The 27,813-nt window shown below is 29.2% G+C and overlaps 3 protein-coding genes across 3 annotated transcripts; 2 read left to right on the top strand and 1 right to left on the bottom strand.

Annotated features, from left to right (window-relative positions):
- Positions 1-449: 449 nt before the first annotated feature.
- Positions 450-4,492, bottom strand: LOC122528424 (annexin B11-like). The gene is made up of 4 exons (XM_043653506.1): positions 4,420-4,492; positions 2,873-3,069; positions 2,567-2,789; positions 450-1,910 (listed from the first exon to the last, which is right to left on the bottom strand). Exons 1-4 carry the CDS (start codon positions 4,432-4,434, stop codon positions 1,467-1,469), a joined length of 879 nt encoding a protein of 292 aa, XP_043509441.1. The 5' UTR covers positions 4,435-4,492; the 3' UTR covers positions 450-1,466.
- A 2,819-nt stretch (positions 4,493-7,311) lies between these two features.
- LOC122528421 (zinc finger protein 512B-like) lies at positions 7,312-9,448 on the top strand. Its single transcript, XM_043653502.1, has 3 exons — positions 7,312-7,412; positions 7,874-8,129; positions 8,582-9,448. Exons 1-3 carry the CDS (start codon positions 7,398-7,400, stop codon positions 9,028-9,030), a joined length of 720 nt encoding a protein of 239 aa, XP_043509437.1. The 5' UTR covers positions 7,312-7,397; the 3' UTR covers positions 9,031-9,448.
- A 5,717-nt stretch (positions 9,449-15,165) lies between these two features.
- Positions 15,166-25,353, top strand: LOC122528417 (sensory neuron membrane protein 1-like). Its single transcript, XM_043653497.1, has 9 exons — positions 15,166-15,306; positions 16,807-16,920; positions 19,591-19,748; positions 20,214-20,413; positions 21,407-21,612; positions 22,189-22,444; positions 22,987-23,198; positions 23,805-24,031; positions 24,637-25,353. Exons 2-9 carry the CDS (start codon positions 16,816-16,818, stop codon positions 24,848-24,850), a joined length of 1,578 nt encoding a protein of 525 aa, XP_043509432.1. The 5' UTR covers positions 15,166-15,306; positions 16,807-16,815; the 3' UTR covers positions 24,851-25,353.
- Positions 25,354-27,813: the final 2,460 nt, after the last annotated feature.

Below are 27,813 nucleotides of genomic sequence, written 5' to 3'. Positions count from 1 at the left end.
ATCATGTATGATTTGTCGTAGTTGTTTACGCGTGAAAAGTTGAGTATAGTTGAGAAATACTGTCACAAGCAAGCCACGCATGTGGCTGTGTAAAATGTATAGAGAACACACACACACACACACACATAAACACAGGGGAATTCAGGGATTTATTGGAACGCGTACGATAAATTAATATATCTTTAATACAGGCACTTGTATTTATACAAAAATTACTGTAATATACAAAATTAATACGTTAATACGTTGTTAAGTGTACACTAATGTTAAGTGTGTTATGTTTCAGCTGGTGAAAAGTGACGATAATCGAGTAACCAAGAACGACTGTAAACTTGACTAATTGTTAACTTAACTAAATTAAAATTATAAAACTAGTTTTCAGTGAAATTATAAACTTTCAGTTGAAATGAATTGAAACTATTTTCAGTTAAAATTATAAACTAGTTAAACAGTGTATTACTTCGACACGTAAATGTCTACGTAAGTACTATTATTATATATTGAACGGATTATTAAAAAAATCATATTTTTACAGAATATGTGTATAAAAATGTTACATTAAATTAACAAATCTAGTAACTGTTAACAAACGCAGTAACACTTATTTCCTAAATTTTTATACTTAATTCTTTTAAATTATCTCTATACTAATAAGCTTCATTTCGTTTGAACTTCGTGACGTGTGTTGGTACATTCTGCCCTCTTTAGTTAAAATAACCTATCTATTATTTTGAAACTGAAGGAAATTAAGGTTTTGTTTCTCTTCATTTTGTTCAAAACATTTAGTCATTTCGAAACACTCTGTATAATGTGTGTAATTTTACTTTCGAGCTAAAAAAAAAATTTTAACATACTTTCAAAAATGAAAAGATTGTCGAATAAGGAAGACAGTATTCGTCGAGTAATTTATGAAAATTAACCAGAAAATCTTAAATCTCTGTAAGTAGACGAATAAGTTGTTATAAATTTAAATAATTAAAAAAATTCTCTCTTTTTTAGAGTCATTAGTCAGGGGAAAAGACGTAATATTTGGTTGACGGTTGTTGCGTTGATTTCTGGGCCACAAATGTTTATGCAAATTCAGATTTTCGCAAATAAAACGAAAGAGGTAAAAATCTTAATATTTGATTCTACATTTTTGAATTTTTCAATTTTTTGTGTATTAAATGCACAAACATTTACGATCTACAATAGCATTTCCTTCAAACAACTTAGCGAATAATGCAATAACTTTACGATTCATTACTCTAATCGTGTTAGAACGAACTTTGCTTAAGTGTATTTATACTTAAAAAACGTAATAATTTTACATTTCCAATCACTATCTGTCTCACGTAAGATTATTAAATAATAAAAGTTCGTGACCTACAATCCGCGACGTTATCGATTACTAAATTGTTATGCAAGAGGGTCCTGATGTTAAATCCTGATTCAGTGAAGGGGTCTCCCTCTGGAGAACCGGCCTCTCAATTCTTGCTTCGTTTCTTGTGGTCGTGTCCGTGACCGTAGTCGTGAGCATACACGTGATGTAAATGCCCGTAACCGTGGCCGTGACCGTAGTTGTGGCCGAAACCGTGGCCAAAACCGTGGCCGAAACCATGGCCGAAACCATGGCCAAAACTGTGGCCGAATCCGTGGCCGAATCCGTGGCCGTAACTGTGAGGGAAGTGCGCGGGCAACGGGGGATAAAAGTGGCCGCCGCCATAACCTCTACCGTCGTACGCAGCCGCGGCAACTGGGCCTGCGCCGATCAACGGGACTGGATGTGGATGGATCGGAATCGGAACTGGGACCGGAACCGGTATTGGAAACGCTTGTTTCACCGGGACTGGATACGGTTGTTGCACTGGCACCGCCACAGGGTGCTTCACCGGTATCGGAACCGGGCGTTCCACCGGAACCGGAACTGCCTGTAGACAGAAAAAGTGAATTTTCATCTGTTGATAAATTACCTGTTTCTCAAGGGGTTACATTCTGCGGATGAAAGTGCGCGGCACTGAGAGGAATCGTAGAGGTTAGCTTTTTATTGGTAGACTAGTAGACAAGTTACAAATATGGGTAATTTACGTTTTACTTTTTTTTAAACAGTGTTTAAAAAATATATTTGCACGAAGGGGAAAAAACAAGAATGGAGCAAAATTAAAACAGAATCGTAATTAACTCATGATCGATACGATAGAAATATGGCAGTCACCTAGATAACGTACATATGTAGGTAATTAAAAATGTCTTCGAAAAGATAGTATATTGTATTACATTCATTATTTCATCGAGTTATATGTAAATTAAGTTATATATTTAGTAATATTTAACAAGTTATTATAATCCGACGGATTTCCGCAAATGTTTGGGAGTTTTTGGGAAATTTAAAAATTTGAAACTCGACGGAAGACTACAACTACAAGTATACAAAAATATAAAAAAATATTTAAAATAGAATATTGGATGAATTTCATAATTTTGTGTTCATAAAAATACAAAATTGCATAAACTTCCGCAGTGACTGATTTCGTTTGGTTGATAAATTGAGATATCTTTCACGAAAGATGTAGGGATGTTTCCTTACCTCAGGTACCGGAATGGGAACCGGGACCGGTTTGTGAATGATTTTTTCGACTGGTACTGGCACATGATACGGTTTCTCGATGTAAACTGGCTCTGGAACAGGAACTGGCCTTTCCAGGACCACGTGCTTTGTTATGTACACTGGAAATGTTTTCAACAATTCGGGCCTTCCGATTGGTAAAGAAATACCTGGTACTCTGCCGTATGACAGTCCACCATGTAATCTGTCAAATGTGAAATTTATTATAAGAAATTATATTTATAGAAATTTTAATTATTTTTCCTCGTTGATTTTTCATATCATTACCCTCCATGAGATAAATCAAAGGGAGAAAACTTGAGTCCTTTCCAACCTGAACTACCAAGCCACGGGTGTCCATGTCCGTATCCGTAAGGATTTGGTATTCCAACCCATCCACCAGATTCTGGTATTCCTCGTTTATTTTGTTTCGTTTCGTTTGTTTCTGCAGTTAGCCCGTAACTACAGAAAAATGCCAGAAACAGCTGAAACAATATTTACAAAATTTATTATACACATATTACATGTATATATTGTTTTATTTTTTTAATTATTATATATGTGTATAGAATTTGATACAGTAAAACTGTGATTATTAGATTACGGATTTTCATGTATTTTTATGAATGTAATATATTACATATTAATGACTATATACTTTGTATATATCTTTGAACCTTTAAGTTTGCACAAAAATCCGCGGTTTAATGATTATGAATATTGAATAATAGAATATTATGTTCGTTGTTTGTTCTTTCAAGCAATTTGCTAAGTAAGTTATTATTTAAATCATTGGAAAGAGAATATTTTTATTCTATAATTTTATATTGGGGATTTTTTCAGAGATGTATCCATCTTCATAGTGATTACTTAGATTAACGTTAGTAAGTTCTCTCTTTCTAATATTTAGAGTTAGAAATTTCTTTATTATTATGTTAATTAATCATATTAAATCGTATTATAATTGATCGAATTTCTGATCGATACACATGTAACATTTAATAATAGGATAGTTATTTTTAATGTATATTATTATATATCTTACCCGATAAATAACATTGATAGTTTTTATCGTGTAAAATAATATAAAATATAAATTCAAACGAAATACTCTAAAATTAAGTAATTTATTTGTCATTCATACATTACTTAACGATATCAGTTTACGATTAAATAACGTGAAATAAATACGTAAATAGGAAGAATATCCAGAACTTTTATTAGGTAGTATCCAAGAACATTTCAAAAATATTTAATTATCATTAAAAGACTAGTGACGCAGATAGTCTAAGATTTTGATAATGGTAAATACTATGTATCAAATACTTAATTTAATATTGACAAAATAATATATATTTGTAAATACTTAATTGAAAAATTTAAAGCGGTGAAATAATTTCAGATTTACTGACATTTTATTGAAAAAGTGTGTCTCTGAGAAACAATAATATAATATAACATTATTATTTAAAGAAAATAATTATGTTAATATAGATTGTAATTATTCTTGGTATGAAATTGAAACGAAAAGTTATTACTCTTACCAGTAATTATTCTTTTATATTGAACCTCGATGCTCCAAACTTTTAGACGACGATGTACATGTAGACTACGGATATTTATGCAGAGTTAAATCTTTAGAAGCACAATTGCAGGATTCGCTAAATGTTACAAAGATTGAAGACACTTCAGATATCTTACGTACGTATGTATATACATCTTCATAGCATCATACACAGTCTGTCACACAATCTTTGCATCTTTCAATATTCCACGAATGCATAAAAATCCGCAGTCCACTAGCGACAATGTAACTTGTTACTTATGTTTCTTACCAAGATCATCGACATTGCGGTCGCGTTGAGGAGGAACTGTTTGTTGAATCGAGAAAATGGCAGCTTTATATATTCCCTGTTTGTCCAGATAAACAGATTGATCGGTCCAGATCGGTACGAGTCAGGTTCCCCTGTTTGATCGAATCAGGAACTCGACCTTGTTGATTGGCGAGTTTCGTATTTCCGGGGAAGAAAGTGGTCAAGAACGCCATATCCGATCTTCACGTGTAATTATCTCATACCATCAGTCCACATGTTTCGTTTAATTCAAGTGTAGAGTAAGTAGACTATGGAGACACGTTTTTATGCATATTTATTTTTATTTTTCATTTCATTCGACCGTGAGTGCTGCCGGGGAAAAAGTTTAACGTGCAAGTGGAATTATATTTAACAAGAACGACGAAGAAGAAAAAGAATAGTTTAATATTAATGTTACTAATTCTCATACACATGCTTGGACGGACGTATGCACACGTATGTACATCATATGAGCTTCAAACTTTCTTTTCTTCGTGCATTGTGCATCTAATGAAATAGAATTTCATTATTTCATTTGAATGAATTAAAATTTATAACAATTTCTCTGCTTCTAGTTACAGAGGGAAATTTTGTTATAAAAATTTTATTTCTTATATTAGTTTAAATGTTATGTCGGTAAAACTAGATTGAAATATTAAACAATTCAAATGCATGTAATATAAAGATATGATAATATAATAATATATTACGAAAGGTAATTTTAAAGCTAATATAAAAGGTAATTATAATGTATTATAATGTAATATTATTATTGTTAATAGTAATTACTATTAGTATCATTAATAATAATCATTATGATATTTCTAATCATTAATTATTAATAGTAATTTTATTATCACTGATCATTATAGTATTGTTAATAATAATTGTTACTATGCATAAGAATATTACAACTCTTTAATTCTACTGAAACAAGATTTACTTTAGTCGTCAGTCCTGTCGTGTCAACCTCTAACAATATAACAAACAAGGATCCCCACAATCTTCACATTGTGCAAAAATACACAAAAGAGCTCGTTGGAAATTGAATCGACGAATCGACGATTTCAAAATCTCTGCGCTTTTGCAAAGCGGTGCTCCACCGTTTGGCTTTACTCGGCCAACGAGATCAACGAAACCGGCTGGTCCGTTTCTTGCACCAGTGGCGCTAGTTTGTTTCCGCATTGGCCGCATCCGCGAACTTTCTTAACTTTCATTTTCTAATACGAGCCACTTCTAATGCCGGCCACTACCTTCCATCCATTATTCATGAATTATGAATACTGGTGAACGCATAACATGCCCGTACGTGTGCACCAGCCCTACAATGACGAAATAACTTGACGGTCAAGTCGAGCTGGACGTGTTCGATTAACTTTTGAAATTGACGAATGGAAAATTGTACGTATGTGATCGTTAATTGATTTATTTTAAACTCAACGACAAGTTCATTATTGAGGAAGTTTCTGTTTTATTTTCAATTTTTGTAATATTAATTTTTGAATGCCTAGATGATGATTAACATTATATCCAATATAATACTGCACACAATATAATTCTATATTACATGCTATTATTAATATTATATATATATATATATATATATGATACTGCGCACTATAATTGTATATACTATTAATATTACATATTATATGTTAATATCGTATATTATTATTAATATTACATTTATAATATTACATACTTCTATTAGTATTATATACAATATGATCATAAGGTACAAATAAATTGTTATTGTTAATACTATAGTTAATCCAATATAATACTATACACAATATAATTCTGTATTAATGTTACATGCTAATTAATACTAATATATAATATGATATTGCACACTATATATACTACAAATACTACATATTACTATTAATATCATATATTATTATTAATATTACATACTTCTGTTAGTATTACATACAATATTATATTAGTATTACATATATAATATTACATACTTCTACTAGAATTACATACAATATTAATACTATATACTGCTATTACATACAATATTAATACTATATACTACATACAATATAATGCTAAATATTATTACAATATGATGCATTAAAACAGTACTATAATGTAATATCACAGATTAATAATCAATTTGTTCTTATCTACATATACTCAATGATTCATATGTACAAAGTGGGCAAAAAAATCACTTCATATTATTATTATTATTATTATTATTATTATTACTGTTGTTGTTGTTATTGTTATTATTATTATTTTTCCTATATTTGTTGTATTGATGTTTTATTAAAAAAAAAAATAGGTGGAAGGAAACCTTTGGCCCACCTTGTACATTCAAATCATTATTTGACCAATTCAAAACGCTTTTCAAATGCACACCTCACACACTTACGTAAAATCGACATCGGTATTCTCTCTCGGCATTTATGAATGCACTGGACGCTTCCGTCAGGATATAAAGCAAAAAGTCACGAAACCACTCGCTCCAATCGCGTAACCAGGTTGCCACAGAATCGTGTCACGATTCGACGCATCGCTATTCTTATTAATTTGAATGTTCACGTAGACAATTTTCACCTAGCTGTGGCTCGGCTATCTGAACAATCTCGAAAACGTCGTTCGCGAAATGTTACACACGGCTCTCGCCAACGTGTGAACGATGAACTGATCATCCCTTCTTGTTTTGTTACACGTGCGTACACAATAGTTATGTAGTTACGATGGTTAAATGCGAACGAAAGAAAAGCGGTCACGAGCACTATTTGGCCATCACCCAGGATTGGAAGCAGCGAAAGTCCACCGGGTTGAACGAAGACAACGATGGTGCCTTCCTAGCGTGATGTGTCACTTGTGGATGCCCTATAAATACTTATGGGGGTCACCGATAGCGAGCAAACGCAGTTTAGTTTTCCTTTGGCTTCGTGGTCGCGAGCTAGGATTTAAGGAGCCTCCCGAGGATTGCGATCATGAGGATTACTCTGGTATCGTTTCGTTCCTTGATTTTTCAAAATTTTTGTATATATATATATATTATATATAATTATATTAATTATATATATATATATATATATATATATATATATATATAAATTATATTAATTATAATTACTAGACAGTGATGAAGTATTCATACGTTTATACATTTAGTATTTATTATAGTGATTAAATTGGTTGCGAGTGAGTGATTGAGCGTGAGCTAAGATTTAGAAGTAAAAGTATTGATCATAAGAATCATTTCAATTTCCTTTTTAATTTACCGTTCATATATTTTGAGTTTATCAGTCGTTCATTCGTGTTTAATTTCTACATTTTAGTAATAGTAAAGTTACTGAGCTTTAATAGTGATAAAGTATTTATGTTAGTGATTAAATTGGAATAAGTTGTGAATAAGTGATTTTATTGTTAATACAGTACATATATGTACATGTTATTTCATACATAGGTACTTTCATTATTCCTGGCAGTCAGTGCAGCAATTACTGTTGTTGACAAGCATGAGAAGGCCAAATCTTTTGCATCGAGAAAACATGACAAAAGAGGACTCGTAAACTTGGAGTATGGTGTACCTGAACATGTGTTTGGTCCTCAAGAACCGGCACCTGTTATCGAGTCTTCTGTTCCGGAAATAGGTGGACATTTGGAATCAGTGATAGCACCAGTGCCTCCTCCTCTACCGCCAGCTATACCGCCAGCAGCTCGTTAGTATATATTTTTAAATTAATTCGTTAGTATATTTTAAATAACAAATTAAAAAACAAAAGGATTAACTATGAGTTAATCCTTCGAACGCTTAAAATTTCATTTCACAATCTTATTATATTATTTATAATTATAATTATTTCATTAACATTAGTTTTTATTTTAGATTCAATATTAAATAAATATTTAAGTTTAACATTATTAAAAAGTCATACAGTTGAAATTATTTGAACTTCAATACCTATTAGTTGATTTTAATATTAATTTGTTATCTGTTATTAAAAATTTCAATATTTCATCCTTATTTTCAATTAACTCTGCACCTCAATTAACAATCTAAAATATAGATAGAATATAATTATCTATATAAAATATAAAATATCTAATATAACATATGTTATAAATATAAAATGTTAAAAATCAACACTTTATTTTCAACTTCTTTCAACAGCTGCGGTTCCAGTACCGGTGCCACAGCCAGTTCCACACCCTTTCCCAGTGGCAGTGCCTCAGCCAGTGCCACATCTGGTCCCAGTTCCCGTGACGAGACACGTGCCAGTGCCTGTACCAGTGGATCGTGCGGTTCCAGTGCCTGTGGATCGTCCTGTTCCTGTGCCAGTAGCCGTTCCAGTCCCAAAACCGTATCCGGTGCACGTGGAGAAGATCGTGCACGTTGACAGACCGGTGCCAGTGCCATTCGAAAGACCAGTCCACGTGTCAGTGGATCGGCCAGTAGCTGTTCCCGTTCCGGTACCGAAACCATATCCGGTTCCTTTTGAGAAGGTGGTCCACGTGGACAGACCTTATCCTGTTCATGTAGCAGTACCGTATCACGTTCCCAAACCTTACCCTGTACCCGTTGCCATTCATGCTCACAAAGCACACGGCTGGTTTAAGTAGGATTAGCTTTCTTTAAATAGGGATGTTTTTTGCTGGTTTTCGAGATTAGGATTGGCTGATGATTGAGAAGTTTGGGGTTCATTTCATTTGTATTTGTTATGGTAAAAATTACATTTGCATGAAAATCGCATGAAATGTCTGTAAAAAAATACTACTACTTGTTAAAATTGGAGTAATTTTTAATGAAAATTACAAACCAGTTATTTTGACTGCGTTAAATCCAAACTGATATCATTGAATTATACAATTGTAATAGGTATGCATATGAAGTAGACTGATTTTTATACAAACTGATGAGTTTTGAGAATAAAGAGATAAAAAATATAATAAAAAAAGACATTCCCTTAAATGCGTGAAAATTCACAGTCTAAATATATATAAATGACATTACTCTGTTTAAATTATTTAATTTTATTTTGTATTCATCATTTTACAACAAAAAGTAATAATTTATACATACATATATAATGTGTGATACAAAATAAGATTAAATCGTTTAATTTAATTTAAATTATATTGATCATTTTCCATCCAATGATACCAGTTAAGTGTTAAAAATATGACTTTTTGCAACGTTATTTTGACCAATATTCTGATGCTAGTCCATTTTAATAGTCCATTGTTATAAATCATATTTTAACCTTCTACAATGCTATATAATTTAAAATTTACGTTCTCGAACAGATTTTCATTCTGTATGTTGTCATTGGACCATTTGTATTTATATAGTTCTGAGATTTTCATGAAAATAGTCAAGAAAATAGAACCTATGTGTTTTGAAGATGATCGAGTTTATTTGCAATGATAATTAAGAAAAATATATATCCAAGTTTTTGTAGAGATCACTTGATGAAGATAATTTAAGAAATGGAACTTAGAATTGTTTCATCTATATGTTATATTTTTGCACCTTCAAACTTCCCACAAACTTTCCCAAAATCATCAGTTTAATTGTGAAATCAATTTATTCAAATAAGATAAGATTATTTAAGTCATTAAAATGACCATGAAGTTGCAACCGCCAAGAATTTTTGCATTAATGAGTTTTTAATACAAAACGAGGATTAACATTCTTAAAGATTTTTTTATACTAATTTTATATACCTTTTTATAGGTGTTTCTCGTAATCATAGACGACTAATAAAGTTCTCCCTTGAGAAGTGATGATTCATTTGATTTATGTGATGAAGAAAGAAATTACAGTCACGAAAAAACCTCCTTGGCAATAATGTCGTACTCGTATATTTCAACTCTTTAGTCATATTACAAGTTTTCAAATGTGTTTTCAAGGTGAGAAAACTTCATCGATTAAAACATTTAATTATGAATAGGGTACTATTTAAAAGTTTGTTTATTTGCGACCTTGAGATTCTCTCAGGAACTATGCCCACTGCATGGGATTTATTCAAGTTACACGAAGAGCATGGAAGTAAATTTCTGTTAATTCTTCGTCGGCTAATCTCTTATCGTTTCTTAAACATTCTAAGGCACTTTCCATAGTTTCTAATTTAATATACAAATGAAACTTTAGAGATGTACAAATGAAACGTAAAAGATTTCAACACAAGTCGTAGCTTTTTGCAATATAATTGTTAATGTACTAACTCACAAACTCACTGTCATATAAACTACAAACTATCATTCAATATTTCTACTTCTGAAACTGTTATAACAGTTGTTCCAAAACTTTTTGACACCTATATATATGCACATTGCACAATTTACATTTTCATTGTTCTCTAATTCCATTCTAAAAATGATTTTATATTATTATTTCACATGATAATCCAAGTTATTTGGGACTCGATGACCCAAGTTAATGATCATAGTTTGTGCAAAACGAATTGGTAAGACGAGGCATCCTGATATTTATGAGCAAGAGTGCACGTGACATTAGAAATTGACAGCGATATCAATAAAATGCAATCATACTGTCCTTGACAGTGAAAAGCCTCGTTAGTGTAAAGTCCCACCTGCAAGGTGTAAAACACGTGTACGTTATCGTGACTAATGGCAAAGGTCAAATGTTCCACCCAATGTACATTATACATTCTTGATCAATCGTAAACTGAAGCATGATGTTAGCATTCTTTTGGCCAGCCATTTTTTTTATTTTGAATTTTATTCAATTTTATGTTTTAAAAACAGAAAACTAATAAATAAAACTACATTACACATTCATCAATGTATTATCTGTACAGTTGAAATTGCTATTTAATTGCTGTCTTCTCTCTTCATAGATTGCGCAAGAAGAACGTGAAAGGAACGAAAAAATGATTTAATTTCAGTATAGGGAATACATCAAAATCACGGCGATGGATACATAACGAGCAAAACAGAATGTACAAAAAAAGAAGATGAGAAAAAAGTGAACAATACACCTTCATTATAGTACAGAAATCGTATAGTTTAATTGAAGAGATTATTAATAGAAGTTATTTTTCTCTCTAGCAGATGCATAATGAGCAAAAATAAAACATGCAGAAAAAGAACACTGCGAGAAAAAGGGCACTTTCACTATGACACTGAATAATTTTCGACGTCTAATCACGTCTAATTAATAAAAGAAAGCAGTCGTCAATTTATAGAATAAAAGAGTTACTAATTAACGTTGGTAAGTTATTATTAATTAAAGTTTAATTAATAAAAGAAATCAGTCGTCAATTTATAGAGTAGAAGAGTTATTAATTATCGTTATTAAGTTATTATTAATAATAACGTTAAGTTATTACCAATTGACGTAAATTATTATCAATTGACGTTAGTTATTATTAATTAACGTCTAACTAATAAAAGGAAGCAGTCATCAATTTATAGAGTAGAAGAGTTATCTTTCTTTGGAGGTGTTTGAGTCGAAATTCAGTTTGTGTATATAATATCTAATGTAATTATGTTCAACATTCTTCACATATGTGTATATTATCATGGCCGTGAAGGTGTTATTACCATTAATGATTCAACCTAATTGTGACGGATATCACCTTGACGATAATTGCCATACTTTAATTTATGATTTATGGTATAGTCTCTCTTTTTCTGGACTTAAGGAGTGACCTACTCTGACACTTCGAAACTTCTAATCAGCAGAGTTCTGTCTTATTTGACAGATTTCTCAAGAAAGATATGTAATAATGTATTTTCAATACACCTAAGACTACAATTTGAAATATCGTCAAAATATGGTGCAATAAGAAACGCAAAATTTTACTTATATATTTTATTGAAATTATTTGAACTTTTTGAAACGATTGCAAATCTACAAAACTGTTCGATGAAAAATTAGAAATTGGTCATTTTGACCATTTTGATGGCTCTGGTCTTAAAGAAATACATATACACATATACATATGTGAGCAAAAAATTTATTATTTTTCGAATAATAATAGTACCTTTTATATAATATATAAAGTATTCTATATATTCAAATTATTAATGCAACCTGTAATTTGTTTTAGTTCAATATTTAATACATTATGGATATTAAATTGTATATATAATTAGTAAATTAAGATATATATAATATTTTATATATTATAAATTAATATGCATACATGCAAGTATTACATATTAATAAAATATTATAAAAATTATACTAAAAATTAATATATAAAAAATTAATAAATTAGCAAGTTAGGATGTATGTGTAAAATACTATATATTATTTCAATTTAATAACTATATCCATAATTTATTAAATATTGAACTAAAGCTAATTATTAAATTAATATATATATACTTATGTATCTATACTTTAATACATATATATACATATTAAAACTATTCCAAATACATATTTTAATTTACCAAAGTTACATATGTAATTAAGTTAAATTAAATTTAACTAAAAAGATCTATTTTATTACATTATTAAATATATTAATAATAATATTTTTCAAACTTTTAATACAAATATTATAAAATTATATCACCATATACATTCCAAAGAATGTATAATAGCATTTAAATAGATAACTGAATCATACAATTGAATAAAATAATTTATAGTATAGGTTCTATACATTGGATATATAAAACATGTTTAAAAACATCATTTAAATAACTGATCTGTCTGAAAGACGTCACTCAGTTTGCTAATAGTTTAATAAAATTCAGTTTAACGCAGTTGAGAGACAATATATATTTAACCGACTTGTTGAGTCATGAAAGTAAATGATTCTTGTAAATTAGTATTTACAATAATAGCAGAGTATTAAATATAATATTTCTTAGTGCCAATTTGCAATTCTTTTTTCTTCAATCTTCATTTATATCAGCTTTCATTTATTCTCTTTTTTCAAACATTTGGCGCCTTTTCTTTCTTTGTCATTTTATTGCATTTTGAATATCAGACAAACACGTATAACATATTTCAACAACGAAAATGTGAAGTCTAAGCTTGATATTGAAAATTGAAATCAAGTTTTGGAAGATCATTGTAAAGAGGAGGCTTCGAAATTCATTGTAGATTCAATAATGAAAAAAAAAATCTACATCAGTGTTTTCAAGTATTATGACACCATGTAACATTCTTGAGAAGGGACGTGTCTTCACTTTCCCACCCCTTTCACCAGAAGTGAAGTGAAAACATCTTACAATAAAATAAATGGTACATTTTTTGAAAATAAAAGCTTCAAGCTTCAGAGCGAATATTGTTGTGTGATTTTGTTTTCTCGAAATTGCAACAGTTTAAATGTTGAGCGTTCGGAAATTCGTATGCGAGCAATTGTACGGTTTTGTTAATAAAACTAGTCTTCTGGATGATATTTCGAAATTTATTGTTAGCTTAGTTGTTGGTGTTATAGCACCAATCGTGCATAACAGCAAAAAGTTCGCGATTCACAAACAGATGACTATAGAACTGGCTCATATTTAATATATTCTTCTGCACCTTCGCGCTCGATAGGCGTTACACTTGACACCAAAGAACAACGTTACGTCGCCCAAGTACAAATCCATAAAAGCTTAAAAGGCCTGTTATATAAGAATATGCGATTGTTTCACCGTTTCATCGTTAGAACTCGCAATATCAGAAATTGAAATTATCAAGAATATTCAGATGATCTAAAATAATTGTTAAATTACGAGATATTAAATTTGGTCTTCGCAAAATCCAGATAGAATTGTTTAGATAACGATCATTTCTTGATAAATGTTACATAAAGCGTATCTTAATAATTTCAATGTCAGGTAATGATTGAAAGATGTTCCGAAGATATCACGCAATTGTTTGCGTTACATACTTTGATTATCTCTTCAAATTAAGACAGTTCTTAATTCTACGCTTGTGTACAAGAGTGAATATAAAAATAAGTACTTTTATGTAAAATATATTACACACAGTGTGACTGTTAAATAAACAATTAATCTCAGTTGATTGAATATCCAATTTCATTAATATCTAATATTATTAATAAGAATATGTTAATAATAATATTTTACTGCTTACGTTATCCATCGATCATTATCATTTGCAAATTTATAACAAATTCGAGAATACAGCGATTAAATGTTTTAACCAACTGCCTGATAATCTTCGTCATTTTTCTAAAATTTATTACGTAATCTAATAGATAAAAAATTCAAGTAAAATTGCAATGAGAGTATAAGTATATCGAAAAAATTGTTTATATCTTAAACTGTCGTAACTTTGTAAGAAGAGATCATATGACAATGCATCTGGCGTCTACTTCGACAATTTTGTGTTCGTTTTTACATCACACAAGTAAAGACACACTCATTCTCGAAAGTGAAGATAGAAAACTTAAACGTCTCTAGAAACATTGAAAAATTCTTTTCACGACTGAATCCATCATGATGAAGATGAATACTTCTTCGTTACGACGAGTCATTGAAACTTGATGTGCGATTTTTGTTTCATCATTTTATCGAACTTTGATTAATCAGGATCAAAGCACAATATATTAGAATTTCTCGAGTTTCTCGTCATTTGACTTTCTAAAGTTCAAAGTTCATCGTGGCAGATATAAAATATCTTTAATTGAATCTTCCTCAGGAGAGAAAAGTCCAAAATTTGTTTAGCAGTGTTGTTTTCATCATGCTACAATGGTGTGAAAAAAAATCAACGATACATGTGGTGACGTAGAGGTGGGCGCGTGTCCAGTGGTCGTCGTCGTCGAACGATCGAGTCGGAAACCGTCAGTTCTTTCACGCGATCACTCGAAGATCCACGGCACTGGACGAGGAAGCCGGTGAACCTCGCGAACTCTTTTCGATCGACCATTCGACGTCGTATCCACTAGCTCGGCCAATATCAAGGTGTGCGAATAAGTCTCGCGAAATGTAAAAGCCTCTTCGTCCAACTCTTCTTGTTGGAAGTTCGCAACAGTGATAATTAATATTAATTGTATTTAAAATGAAAGGCCGAATATATCGTTGTTAAAGGATATTCAACGAACGGGGGACAGAAATTATTATTGTTTATTGTTAGGGACAAAAATTATTATTGTTAGGGACATCGGGGAGAAAGAATGTTTGAAATGAATAATCGAAGGGTCAAAAGTATTGTATAGAGAGTATTAAGAAGTAAATTTAATTATAAATTATAATATTATTAATATTAAATTTAATATCATTGATATGAAAAAAAATAATATATAACATTACTAATATAAATTATTAAAGAATTTAATATTAAAAAAGAAATAGTAAAGAAGAGAAAAATTTATTTATTCTATTACTAAAGAATACTCAAAGGACAAGAAATAAAAGACCGAAACTTGTTATAAAAAAAATATTAAAAAGGGGAAAGAAAAATGTTCGTAATGTTTGAAAGAAAAAGGAAATGGTTTTGTAAGGATTTTGTTTAATGATGCAATATTGTGGCTATTGTCTTGGAGAATAATAAGCAGATATTTTGAGAAATGGGTGTCAAACAGATTGTGTATAATTTGATTGATCGTATTTTTCGTCGAGCGATTACTGTCACCTGGTATTCGTCCTTTCTGGGTCTGCTATCATTTCTAACGACGGGGCGTAAGCTTCACGAAACAGTGGAAAAGCTGCGTGCTCCAGCCGGACACAAGGTTTCCAGAATTTGATCAAAATCCTCGTCTCTTCTTTAGTTCGTTGCTACGCGAATTTTCCTTGACATGACTTTTTATTTCAATGTTTTATATATCAATGGATTGATTTATTCATTCATTGGCTTCTTCCATTGTAGAATTTTCTATCGATAGATATTCACAGAGAGGATGGAAAATTGTTACTTCATTTATTAATTTACAATTTGTTCTTCTTTTCACATTCTTCTTTTTATAATTTCTGACAATATTATTTATTATTTTATAATTTCAAATAATATTATTTATTCATTAATTATTTCTCTTCATCTTAGTATTCATAGTGAGAAAATTTTCTTTCATCTCATTTACACCTCCCCCCTTTTTTTTTATTTTCGTTTTCTTTCCATGCATCTCTCTTTCATCATTTTATTTCTATTTCCTTTTCCACCGAAAAGAAAACGAAATTTTCCTCTTCCTTCTGTTATTTTGCAACAATATTTTCTTCTTCTTCGCATAGTACAGCAACCAATATTTAAAACCGAACTATTTACAGTACTACTAGAATTCGCATGATCCTCATTTATACTATTTATACTTGAAGTTACTCACAGTCAAACTGTGTTATATTTATTGTACTGGTCTCTTCCGAGTTAAAATTCACTTATGTTGTAAATCTACGTATTAGTGGATTCATCGAGAAAAGTGTTTCATCATGGGAACGATGGACTCACAGCGATAACTGTGATTGTTCTAGTGTGTCGCTATGAAGCCGAAGAAATTGGGCATCATCGGTGGCTCTTTACTCGCCTTTGGAGTTGTGTTCTGCGCGATCGTGTTCCCCCCGTTTCTCAAATCGCAGATCAAAAAGGTGAGCGCACAAAACATGACATGGAAAATTATGAATTATTACACGAACCGTGCATGAACATTATTGTTTCCTTGTAGTTTACGTTTAATACGTAAATTCGTTGCAAACGAATGTTTATTGTCGTCGTGTATTTATATGTGTTTTGAGCGAAAATAAACTCTTTGAATGAAACAGCATGTGATAAAGATAGTGTAATTAATAAATTGCAAAAGTTATTTATATGTAACAAAATTAATGATTTATTTTTTTAAATTTATTCTATATTTATTCTTCTAAATTTCTTCTAAATTTATTCTTCTTTAAATTAACTTATTTCTCGAATGAAGCTATATACACATATAAAATAATTAGCTGCAACTAGCATGTAATACAACGATATAAATATATAATATAAGTAGTTAGATATGCATATATTAGAAAGAATATTGGATAAAATATCAAGTTTAGACGTTTACTAAACATTAAATAATTTATTAATAATATTTTATTTTATTATTATTATTTAGTTATTATTTTTGTATTATTATATATTATATCATTTTTATTATATCATATCATAAATTAAGTGCATCAATGTTTTCATCAAAGCAGTTCATCAATGTTTTAAATGATTATAACATATTATATTATATTATATCATTTTTATTATATCATATCATGAATTAACTGCAGTTCATCAATGTTTAAATGATTTGAACGATTGTATAGTTTATGTGTTTATGCAACAGATAAGATTTTAGCAGTAAGTACTCTTGTTACATAAATCATCGAGAATCAAATTGGGATAATAATTCGTTTTGTCTCTCGGTTTTATTCTAACGTGTTGAATTGAACGTGTATCTGGACATCACATGTCCACACACGTCGTTTCCCATTACATTCAACTTTTTCACGACCAGCTTCTATCTATTATTATTCAAAGAGTAAGGTCGCATTTTACTTGGAACAATTGTCATTCCCTGCTATAGTTCCCCTCCGTTCATTATGCTCAACGTTATTTTCAACTTTACATAATTGTTCCTGTTTTTTTTTTTTTTTACATTATTATTCGAATATCAGAATCACATGGGTTTCTTCAGTATTGTTTTTGTTACTTCTTTCGTATTGAACAAATAAATATATATTCCAGTAATGATATTATTAACAACAGATAATTGTACTGTGGACTTTTATGCAAATTTATATTTACTTTTTGAGAGTCAGTTGGAAAAGTGGAACAGAATACTGTTTCATTTGTCAAATATTATAGTAGATAATCTCTGATATAACCATTTTGGTAATAATAGAATATATAAAAAAATGTACAGAAACAGAATGCATGATATAATTATGAAATGCAAATTAAAACATAGGATATAAAATAAATGAATAAATAAAAATGTATCTGCACTATAGTATTATTATATTATTATAATATTATCCATAGCATTATTGCAATATTGTAGTATAGCCATATAAACTATGTATAATGTAAATACCGTACAATATAGGATAATAATATAGGAGGGCCAAAAGTCACTTTCTTATTAAAATAAATTCGTAATTTTAAATCAAAATTTAAGATCAATGAAATTAGGTTTTCCTTATATTTTGATGTTTTATTAAAAAAATATGGGAAGAAACTGTTGGTCCACCCTATATAATGATACATATTTTCATCTGTTATACGCATTTCATGCATTTTTGCACTTAATATGAGATTTATAATTAAATTTTTCTCAAATGTATAAAAATCCACAATAACAACAATGGATAAATTTGTGGATAAATTTTAATAAAAGTTAGCTAAATTAGCTAAGTTAGCTAAATTAGTTAGCCAAAGTTAGATAAATTTTAATAAAATTTCAGAAATCGACAAAAAATTAACTTATCATACTTTTCATTTCTGTTCTGAGAGTAATGAAAGGTTTTCAGTAAAGAAACGGAGAACAAAAGAGCATAAGAATTCATCAGTGACACGAAGACAACACGTTAACAATCGTGCTAAATCATTACGTCCACGATAGATAATAATTATCTATCTACAATATTGTTTAATTGGGACATTAAGTCGAGTGACTTCGGTTTTCGTTTTGTTGTTTACGCAAATGATAGATTGAGAGTTTTTATTGATGTAGGTCAATGTTTCGCTAAACTCTCAATCATGATTTTTAATTTCTCCTAATTTTTTATTTTTTAAGTTCAGTTGTTTACACAAATGTAATAGTTTTGTGTGTCAATTCTGAAAGGTGCTATATAACCACATAATATATATATATGTATATGTAATAATATAGTTTATTTGTAATTACATTGTATTACTTTTGTCTATATTTTTATATTTATTTATAAATCACATAAATATTATCATAATATTATAGTTTATTATAATATTTATTTCATATCAAAATATAAAGAATAAAGCTACTGCCACTGAAATTATTATAACAATTGAAATATTGAAAAATATTTCAAACATTTAAAAAAGGAAAATATTTGAAAAAAATATTAAAGATAAATAAATATTGAAAAATATTTGATCAAATAAATATCCAAGATACTAATAGTCTAGTAAGATACTAAATAGCATAATACTAAATGGTCTAGTAAGATACTAAATAATAGCAAAATAAATGAGAGACAATATTCTGTCATGTGCAGAGACATGTTAATAAGAAACATTATTTACAGCAAATAGCCCTGAAACCCAAATCCGAGATGCGAGAACTATGGTCACATTTCCCTCTTCCATTGGACTTCAAAATTTATCTGTTCAACGTGACGAATCCAGCGGAAATCAGCGCAGGAGAGAAACCAATTGTCCAGGAAGTGGGACCATTTTTCTACGAGTAAGTGTTTCTAAAATTCAAAACAAACCAGATAAAGCGCAAGAACTTATTTCGTAATGATTAATGAACTAAGTTCTGAACTTTGACATGCAAAGATAATTATACATTAAAAAGAAATTAATTAAGAAATCATTATAGCAACAATATAATAAATAATAATATTATACCATTGTTGTAATTATATATATTTATATATATATATATATATATATATATATATATATACATGTGTATTAAATACAATAATATATTTTTCCAGATTTGTTTCAAGTTTGAGCAATATAATCACAATAGTGGGTCTCATTATGATGTTAATGAAATATAAAAACGTAGTCATACAACACATACATATAATATATTCATATAGAATAAAATTATTATTATAATACATACATATAAAATTTCCTACAAGTGTTCAAACAGCGAGCAATCATGAGTAACATAGAAACTGTTTCTCTTCTCCAGCGAATACAAGCACAAAGAAAATCTGGTTGATCGAGAAGAAGACGACAGTGTCGAGTACAACTTGAGAAATGTATGGTTCTTCAATCCGTCGTTAAGCAGCCCGTTAACCGGCGAGGAAGAACTGGTGGTTCCTCACCTCCTTATTCTCAGCATGATCAAACTCACTCTCGAGCAGCAACCAGGAGCGATAGGAATTTTGAGTAAGTCGAGCTGACACTTACAATTAGTTTTACATCGTTAAAGCACTCACGTGATCGAATGCGCAAGAAGAAACGTTTCAAATATAAATAGATTAATTATTATACAAACAAATTAGTGGAAATTATTCGTCATTTTTATTATTATTATTATTATTCGTATTTTACTATTATTATTAATTTATTATTATATTATTGTTATATTATTATTTTATTATTATAATTATAATTGTAATTATTTTTATTATTATTACTTCATCTCGTTACCTTATATCTTTTATCGCTGATATAAAGTACTATGATCTTTACGGCGCAGACGCAGTACAACACCCGCAAGTATAAATACGTAGAATGTGAGAAATCTGACACTTACGAGGAATCTCGCCTCTATTCCTTTTGCATTAAATCGAACGTACGTGAGGTTCGTTTCGATCCAAAAGTAAAGGTCGGCTTGGCCTTAGCTAGGAATACCTGAGAATGAAACGGTGGATTTTAAATGAAAGGGGGTCGAGAGAGAGGAACGTTTTACTTATGGCTAATAATAAGTTACTTACCCTCGCCTTGAACGAGCGGATCAATTGATTTGCGTAACGCCTCGTTGAAGCCCATCACACGTTTCCGTTTCCTTATTCATAGGATTCTTCCAGGTGTCTTTCGCGCGAATCAATTCCATATGGTTCTTTAGATACCTAGATGTAGAAAGCTAGAAAGAATTTGTGCACAGTTTATGTGCATTGTTTTATTATACCAATTATTTTGTTAAGGCTTATTTAATTATGTTAATTATTTTGCCGATTTTTGGACGATAATTAAATAGAATACTTCGAATTATGAAATATTATATCATTTAAATCATAAAGTATATATACAATATAATATAATTATAATTGAAGTATAAATGTAATATAACAATAATTATCTCAATTTATTTTGTATTCAATTGTAATTTATCAGCCATCATAGAATCATTGTCGTGACCAATATTAAAATTCACAGATAAGGCTGTGGATAACATCTTCCACAAACCTAGTAGCGTCTTCGTAAGGGCGAAAGCAAGAGAGATACTCTTCGATGGTTTACCTATCGACTGCACTGGGAAAGATTTCGCCTCGACTGCAATTTGCACTGCACTGAAGGAAAAGGAAGACGCTTTGATGCCTGGTGTTGAACCTGGACACTATTTGTTCTCCGTTTTTGGTCCTGTACGTACATACATTTACACGCCTGTTTGTTCTTATTCGTATATAACACAATGTGGTACAATCTATGATAATAAAAACAAGAAGACACTTGAGTATCTCCGTTGTCTTTGGAGACACGAAGGAATTTCATTATATTAACAAAAGTTGTTCAGCATAGAGAGGATTATTACTATTATATCGCAGTAATAATTTTTTCATAGTTAGTGAGGATTTGGATCTTTTAAAATGGAATCATATATATATTTCTTTATTTATTAATCAACACACTTCAATATTCTCTGTAAAAAAAAAATATTAAATGTATGTGACAGTAGATATTTTAATTTTAATTTCAGAAAATCTACTCTGTTTACATTCTGTAATATAGTCTGTATTAAAATTATGTTTATATAATTACATGTGTATAGATATTAAATATACCGTATAATATTATAATATGTAATATAGTATCTTATAAATGCATATTATACATTCATATGCACATAAATTAAATTATATTTCTCCGTATCTTCAAGTTAATCTAATCATTTGTAACTTAATTTTCATTTATTTATAAGTTTGATTCTGATGTTTTAGAAAAACGGAACCATTCTTCCTGACCGTATACGAGTACTACGGGGGATAAAGAATTACAAAGACGTGGGGAAAGTGGTCGAACTCAACGGACAGAAAATGTTGGATCTTTGGGCTGGGGATGAATGCAATACGTTCAATGGCACGGATTCGACGATATTCGCGCCATTGCTCACGGAAGAGGACGATATCGTGTCGTTTTCACCGGATATCTGTAGAAGCTTGGGTGCACACTTTTCTCACAAGACCAAAATCAAAGGTGAAACGTTTAAGTAATAAGCAAAATCATAATGTACAATTTATAAACAGTAAGAATACATGGGCCATTTCTTTTCTTTTTATTGTTCACCACGAAATAACTTTAATATTTTTGTCTAAGAGAAAAAAATGTATTTCAACAAGTATTTGCTAACAACTTCATTACTTCTTTTTTTCAACAAATCGTTTTTCAAGAAATTGGGAAGAGTACGTTTCAATACATGTATAATGTGTTGATGATCAAATGATCTGGCCTTTAATTCTTACTATTCTTACTTCTATTCTACTTTACAATATATAATAATAAACGTATAAATATATAATATAGTATAGTAAACTATATCATATATTATAGTATAATAATAAACTATATATAGTTTACTACATAATATCATATAATATAGTATTCTAATATAATTTACTATGTACAAAATATATATAAAATATAGCAAGCAGATAATAAAATATATAATATACATATTACAGTATACAGTAATATCCTAACTGTTGTTTTATTCATTTTATTTTCAATTTATTTTGCAGGTGTCAACACGTTTCACTATACAGCTGATTTGGGCGATATGAGTAAAAATCCTATGGAAAAGTGTTTCTGTCCTACGCCAGACACTTGTTTGACGAAAAATCTCTTCGACTTGACCAAGTGTGTAGGTGCCCCCTTTGTTGCTTCTTTACCACATTTACTTGGATCAGAAGAAAAATACTTGAAAATGGTTGACGGACTTCATCCAAATGATGTAAGTAACTTTGCTATCTTGAATAACGATCCTTAATAATCTCTCATTGATATAACACAATTAATTCTCGCTTCTTGCTTCAAATATTTCTCTTGTTTCTTATTTCTTGTTTGAAATTTTTATTATCTACTTTTGCCTAATCTTTCGAATTCATATTTTAGACTTCATATTTTAGAGAATATAATTAGACATATTGTAGGAAGCATATTGTACATACTTTCGATATTTTATGTACATATTCTTTTTATCATTATTTATTTAAATTTGAAGATAAAAATTAAAAATTAAAATTAAAAAATTAAAATCAAAAATTAAAATTAAAAAATTTGAAGGTAAATTTGAAGATGCACGAAGTACGTGTAGAATATCAAAAACGTTTAGAATATTTAGAAACAAATTTCTATTTTGATTCTATCTCTTTAGTAATGTATATAGAAATATTAAAATGCATAAAAATCCGCAGTTTCATAATAATGTATAAATAATAATATATAAAATACTATATAAACTATATTGTAATATAATATATGTTATGATATAAAACTTGTATAAATAACAATATACAAAAGAAGAAGGAGATGATTTTTATACGTATTTTTCTTGCAGGAAGAGCACGGACTTCACATGGATTTTGAACCGATGACAGCCACACCTTTACTCGCGCACAAGAGGCTGCAATTTAACATGTTCCTTCACAAGGTCGAAAAATTCAAGTTGATGAAAAACTTCCCAGAATGTTTGTTCCCTATGTTCTGGGTCGAGGAGGGTATATTGCTCCCCGACGAATTTGTGAAGAAGCTAAAGACCGTCTTCAAAACAATAAGCATAGTCGGGTATGTGTCGTTTCCTATATTTCTCGTAAAATTCAACCATCATAGCTTAGATCATTTAGATCTACGATTTATATTTTAATTGAAATTTCATGTGAAAACGTAGTCGACGTGATTTATTAATTATTTATTAATTTGCTATTTTAGTTATTAATTAATTTGCTATTTTAGTTCTTTTGTACTTTAATAGATTTAGTATTTATATAAATTTATATTAAATATATATTTATTAATTTATTATTTTATTTATTTATTTGTTATTTTATAAATTTGCTATTTTAGTTCTTTTTTACTTTAATAGATTTAGTATTTATATAAATTTATATTAAATATATATTTATAAATATATAATAGTATATATTATAATATAGTATAGTATATATTATAATAGCATAGCATAGTATAGTATAGTATAAATTTATAACAAAATTTATTTTAATTTTAGTTTAGTTTAGTTAACTTCATTAACGCTAAAATACACTAAACACTGAGATAGAAGGCACGTTATACTAATCGAAAATGACCGAAAAGACATAGTATCGTTAGGAAGCACAGGAACTATTTAAAATTTTAAACTACGATTTAAACAATTGTGATTTGTTATACAGATTTATGAAGTGGTTGACGATAATAAGCGGCACTTGCGTAAGCGGAGCAGCCGCCACAATGTTCTTCAAGAACAAGGACAAAGGTTCGATGGACGTGACTAAGGTAACACCGCAGTCGCAGAGTGGGAAGGACGGTGAAAAGAAATGGACTAATCAGATGAACATCAGTACGATACAGAGTGCAGCGGTACCGCCTAATCTCGACGGGAATTAAACTGATCGAAAGTCACTGTTGACTTCGTATTTTGTTTAACATGTACTTTGGTGAAAGTATTTCGAATGATTGTAAGCGGGAGAATGTTGTCCATAATCGTCGTAATTTGACACTGATAATAGGATCGCGTTTTCTTAGGTCTCGCGTTCAGAGGATGATCCTTTTCAGTATTTCATTCTTTTGGAAATTTCTGTTCTTTTTTTAGAAAACTGGCGAACCGAGCTTGTACACTTTGAGACAAAAGAAGATTCTGTCTTTAGACTATTAACTGCAAGAGTTTAATTATTTATAAAAAAAAACTTTTAGCAGCATTGTGTTTAGAATAATTTTTATTTGCTTTGTTTAACGATTAATTCTGTGTGTAATTCTATACTGCATGGAATTAAATTGACATTGAAATTTGCACGTAACTTAAATAATAAAATTCAAATGACTACAAGTAGTTAATTTGATTGGTGTAGTGAAAATTTCAGATTGTTCAACAAAAATTTACATTCTTAAAATTTTTGTATGATTATTCATTTAATTCCAAATATTTTGTTTCTTCTATTCATACGTTGCATTATATCTATGAGTATGAATTAATAATTCGTAGGTGAACTGGTGAAGCTTGGATCATGCTTTAAACAAGATTTATATTTATGTAAGACTATCAATCGCTCACATTTTCTCAATTACCTCAGGAGCATGTTACGAGTATTACTCGACTATTACTAATTTCTAGGAATTTACTCTATTACTAATTTTAAGAAAATTTTAAACATTGCTGGACGAGTAATAGGAAAATTTTAAAGAAAATTCGTGTTGATTTGATTTTAAAACTTGTTAGAAAATTTATGTCAATAATTTTGAAGTCAGTTAAAATAAATTCACTGTTAACAGGTTTGTCTTTCTTTCTTATTAATTATAAGTTTAATGTTCCATCAATTGCAACATTAAATTTTATTTCAATTAAATTTTATTTTAGTTTAATTTTTAATCATTTTAATTTAGTTACTTTAATTAATATAATTGACATCGTTCAACTTTTGAAAATTTCTCCCACCTGCAACCTCTTATTGATAGTAATTTCATGATATTGAAATTTCGTGTGAATGTATTTTTATTACAGTATATTATTTTATTATTGTTTACGATATATATTATACTTACTAATTGTAATAAGTGCACTTCTATCCATGTAAGGCGTATATCGCCGAAAATTTTGAATATTTTTATCTATTTTAAGGAAACCGTTTTAAAATGAATGAAGCGCGTTTGTTCATTTGAAATATGTAATTTCAAACTGGCTCAATCTGTTGCACAGACTACTAAGATAAGATGTAAATCACGAAATAATAGGATAATGAATGACTTTGTTACATTCGTCAAAGCGTAAAACAATGTCAACTAACATAACATTGTCAACTGGAAATGTTATCTTAATAAAATATGATTTTATATAATTATTGATTTCATTGATGATTATATTAATTAAATTGTAAATCATTCATTTATAATTGTAAATTATATTAATTTAATTTAATTACATTAGTATGAAAAGGTCAGTGTAAAATTCATTCATCATGTATATTTTGATATTTCAAACAAAACAAAATTATATACTGCGTTTATGATAGAAAAATCTTTGGTATAGATATTATTACATTCAAATTAAATTATTATGTATTTGTAAAAATTTTTTTATAGAGTTACATTTTTAATATTATAATTAATATACAATAATATATATTATACATATTATATAATTTTATTATATTTAATATAATACACATATAATATATAATAAAATATTTTATATATCTTATTATATATTTATTACATCTTCTCCTATTAAAAACATTTCTAATTGACAATATTATGTTTTAAATTTGTATAGTATTTCTATCTGTCAGTAATATAGTCAGCCACAGAAGTTTATATATGTACATATATCTGACAAATTTCAAATATTTACAATAATTAAATCTTGAATCAATCAAAACTTAATTAAATTAATTTGTTAGCCAAAATTAAATCATATCTAAAAGATTAATAATAATCCTTTCATGACAAAATTATTCATAATTTATAACTTTTATTATAATAAAATTTATGATTTTATAAATAAAAAATGCTCTTTAAATATTTGGAACGTGATAAATGTATGTATGCAGATTTCTGCGAATATATTACATGTACAAGTCGTAAACGCTTTAAACGTTTATCTATGTGATTATGTTAGCACATTTATCTTTTCTTTTTCTTTAAATTTAAAATTTATAATTTAAATCAATTGAACCAGCGATTTTCCTTTCCCACTAATTTTGCTACAGTGTTTTCTGTATTGAGTAAATTTTTAATTTGTTAATTTTTAGCTAAAGATAAGATATACACTTTAGATATATTACTGTTACTAAACTTGTACATTTTCTTATCATTTAATGGCTTCAGTGGAAAAATGGTACAAATGCATTTTTATTTTCCAAATAAAAAATAGTACAAAATCTGCATTTGCAAATCTTTATATTTCAAGAATTAGAAGATTCGTCACTTGTACCATATTTCTTTTGGATTCCTTCTGAATGTTACGACATTTAAATTGTAATTTAAACCCAAATTGAACCCCAGAAATAAAGAAATAATATTTTCTAATGAAATATATTCAAATACCTTTCATTTATTAAGCATGCACCATGTGGATCATCCTAAGATGCCAGAATTAATTTATATTGTTATCCTCCTTGTCTACCGCGCGTGTATGTCTGTCCTTGTTACACGCTGCTGCTCTCCTTGTCTACAGCATGAATATATTTGTCTTTGTCGCACGATACTGCCCTCCTTGTCTAATGACGCTGGACAAGGAAAGCAATAGTGTGCGACAAGGATATCCTTCGATCTATTGAAAAAAAATTCAACTTCTTACACGTACGTTTTTCTAGAACAAAACACACATAAGAAGAAAGCAGAGAGCATAATTTTAA

This window comes from Frieseomelitta varia, unplaced genomic scaffold, assembly GCF_011392965.1.
Source record: "Frieseomelitta varia isolate USP_RPSP 00005682 unplaced genomic scaffold, Fvar_1.2 scaffold_250, whole genome shotgun sequence".
Taxonomy (NCBI): Eukaryota; Metazoa; Arthropoda; class Insecta; order Hymenoptera; family Apidae; genus Frieseomelitta; species Frieseomelitta varia.
This window is presented reverse-complemented; position numbering and strand designations above follow the sequence as displayed.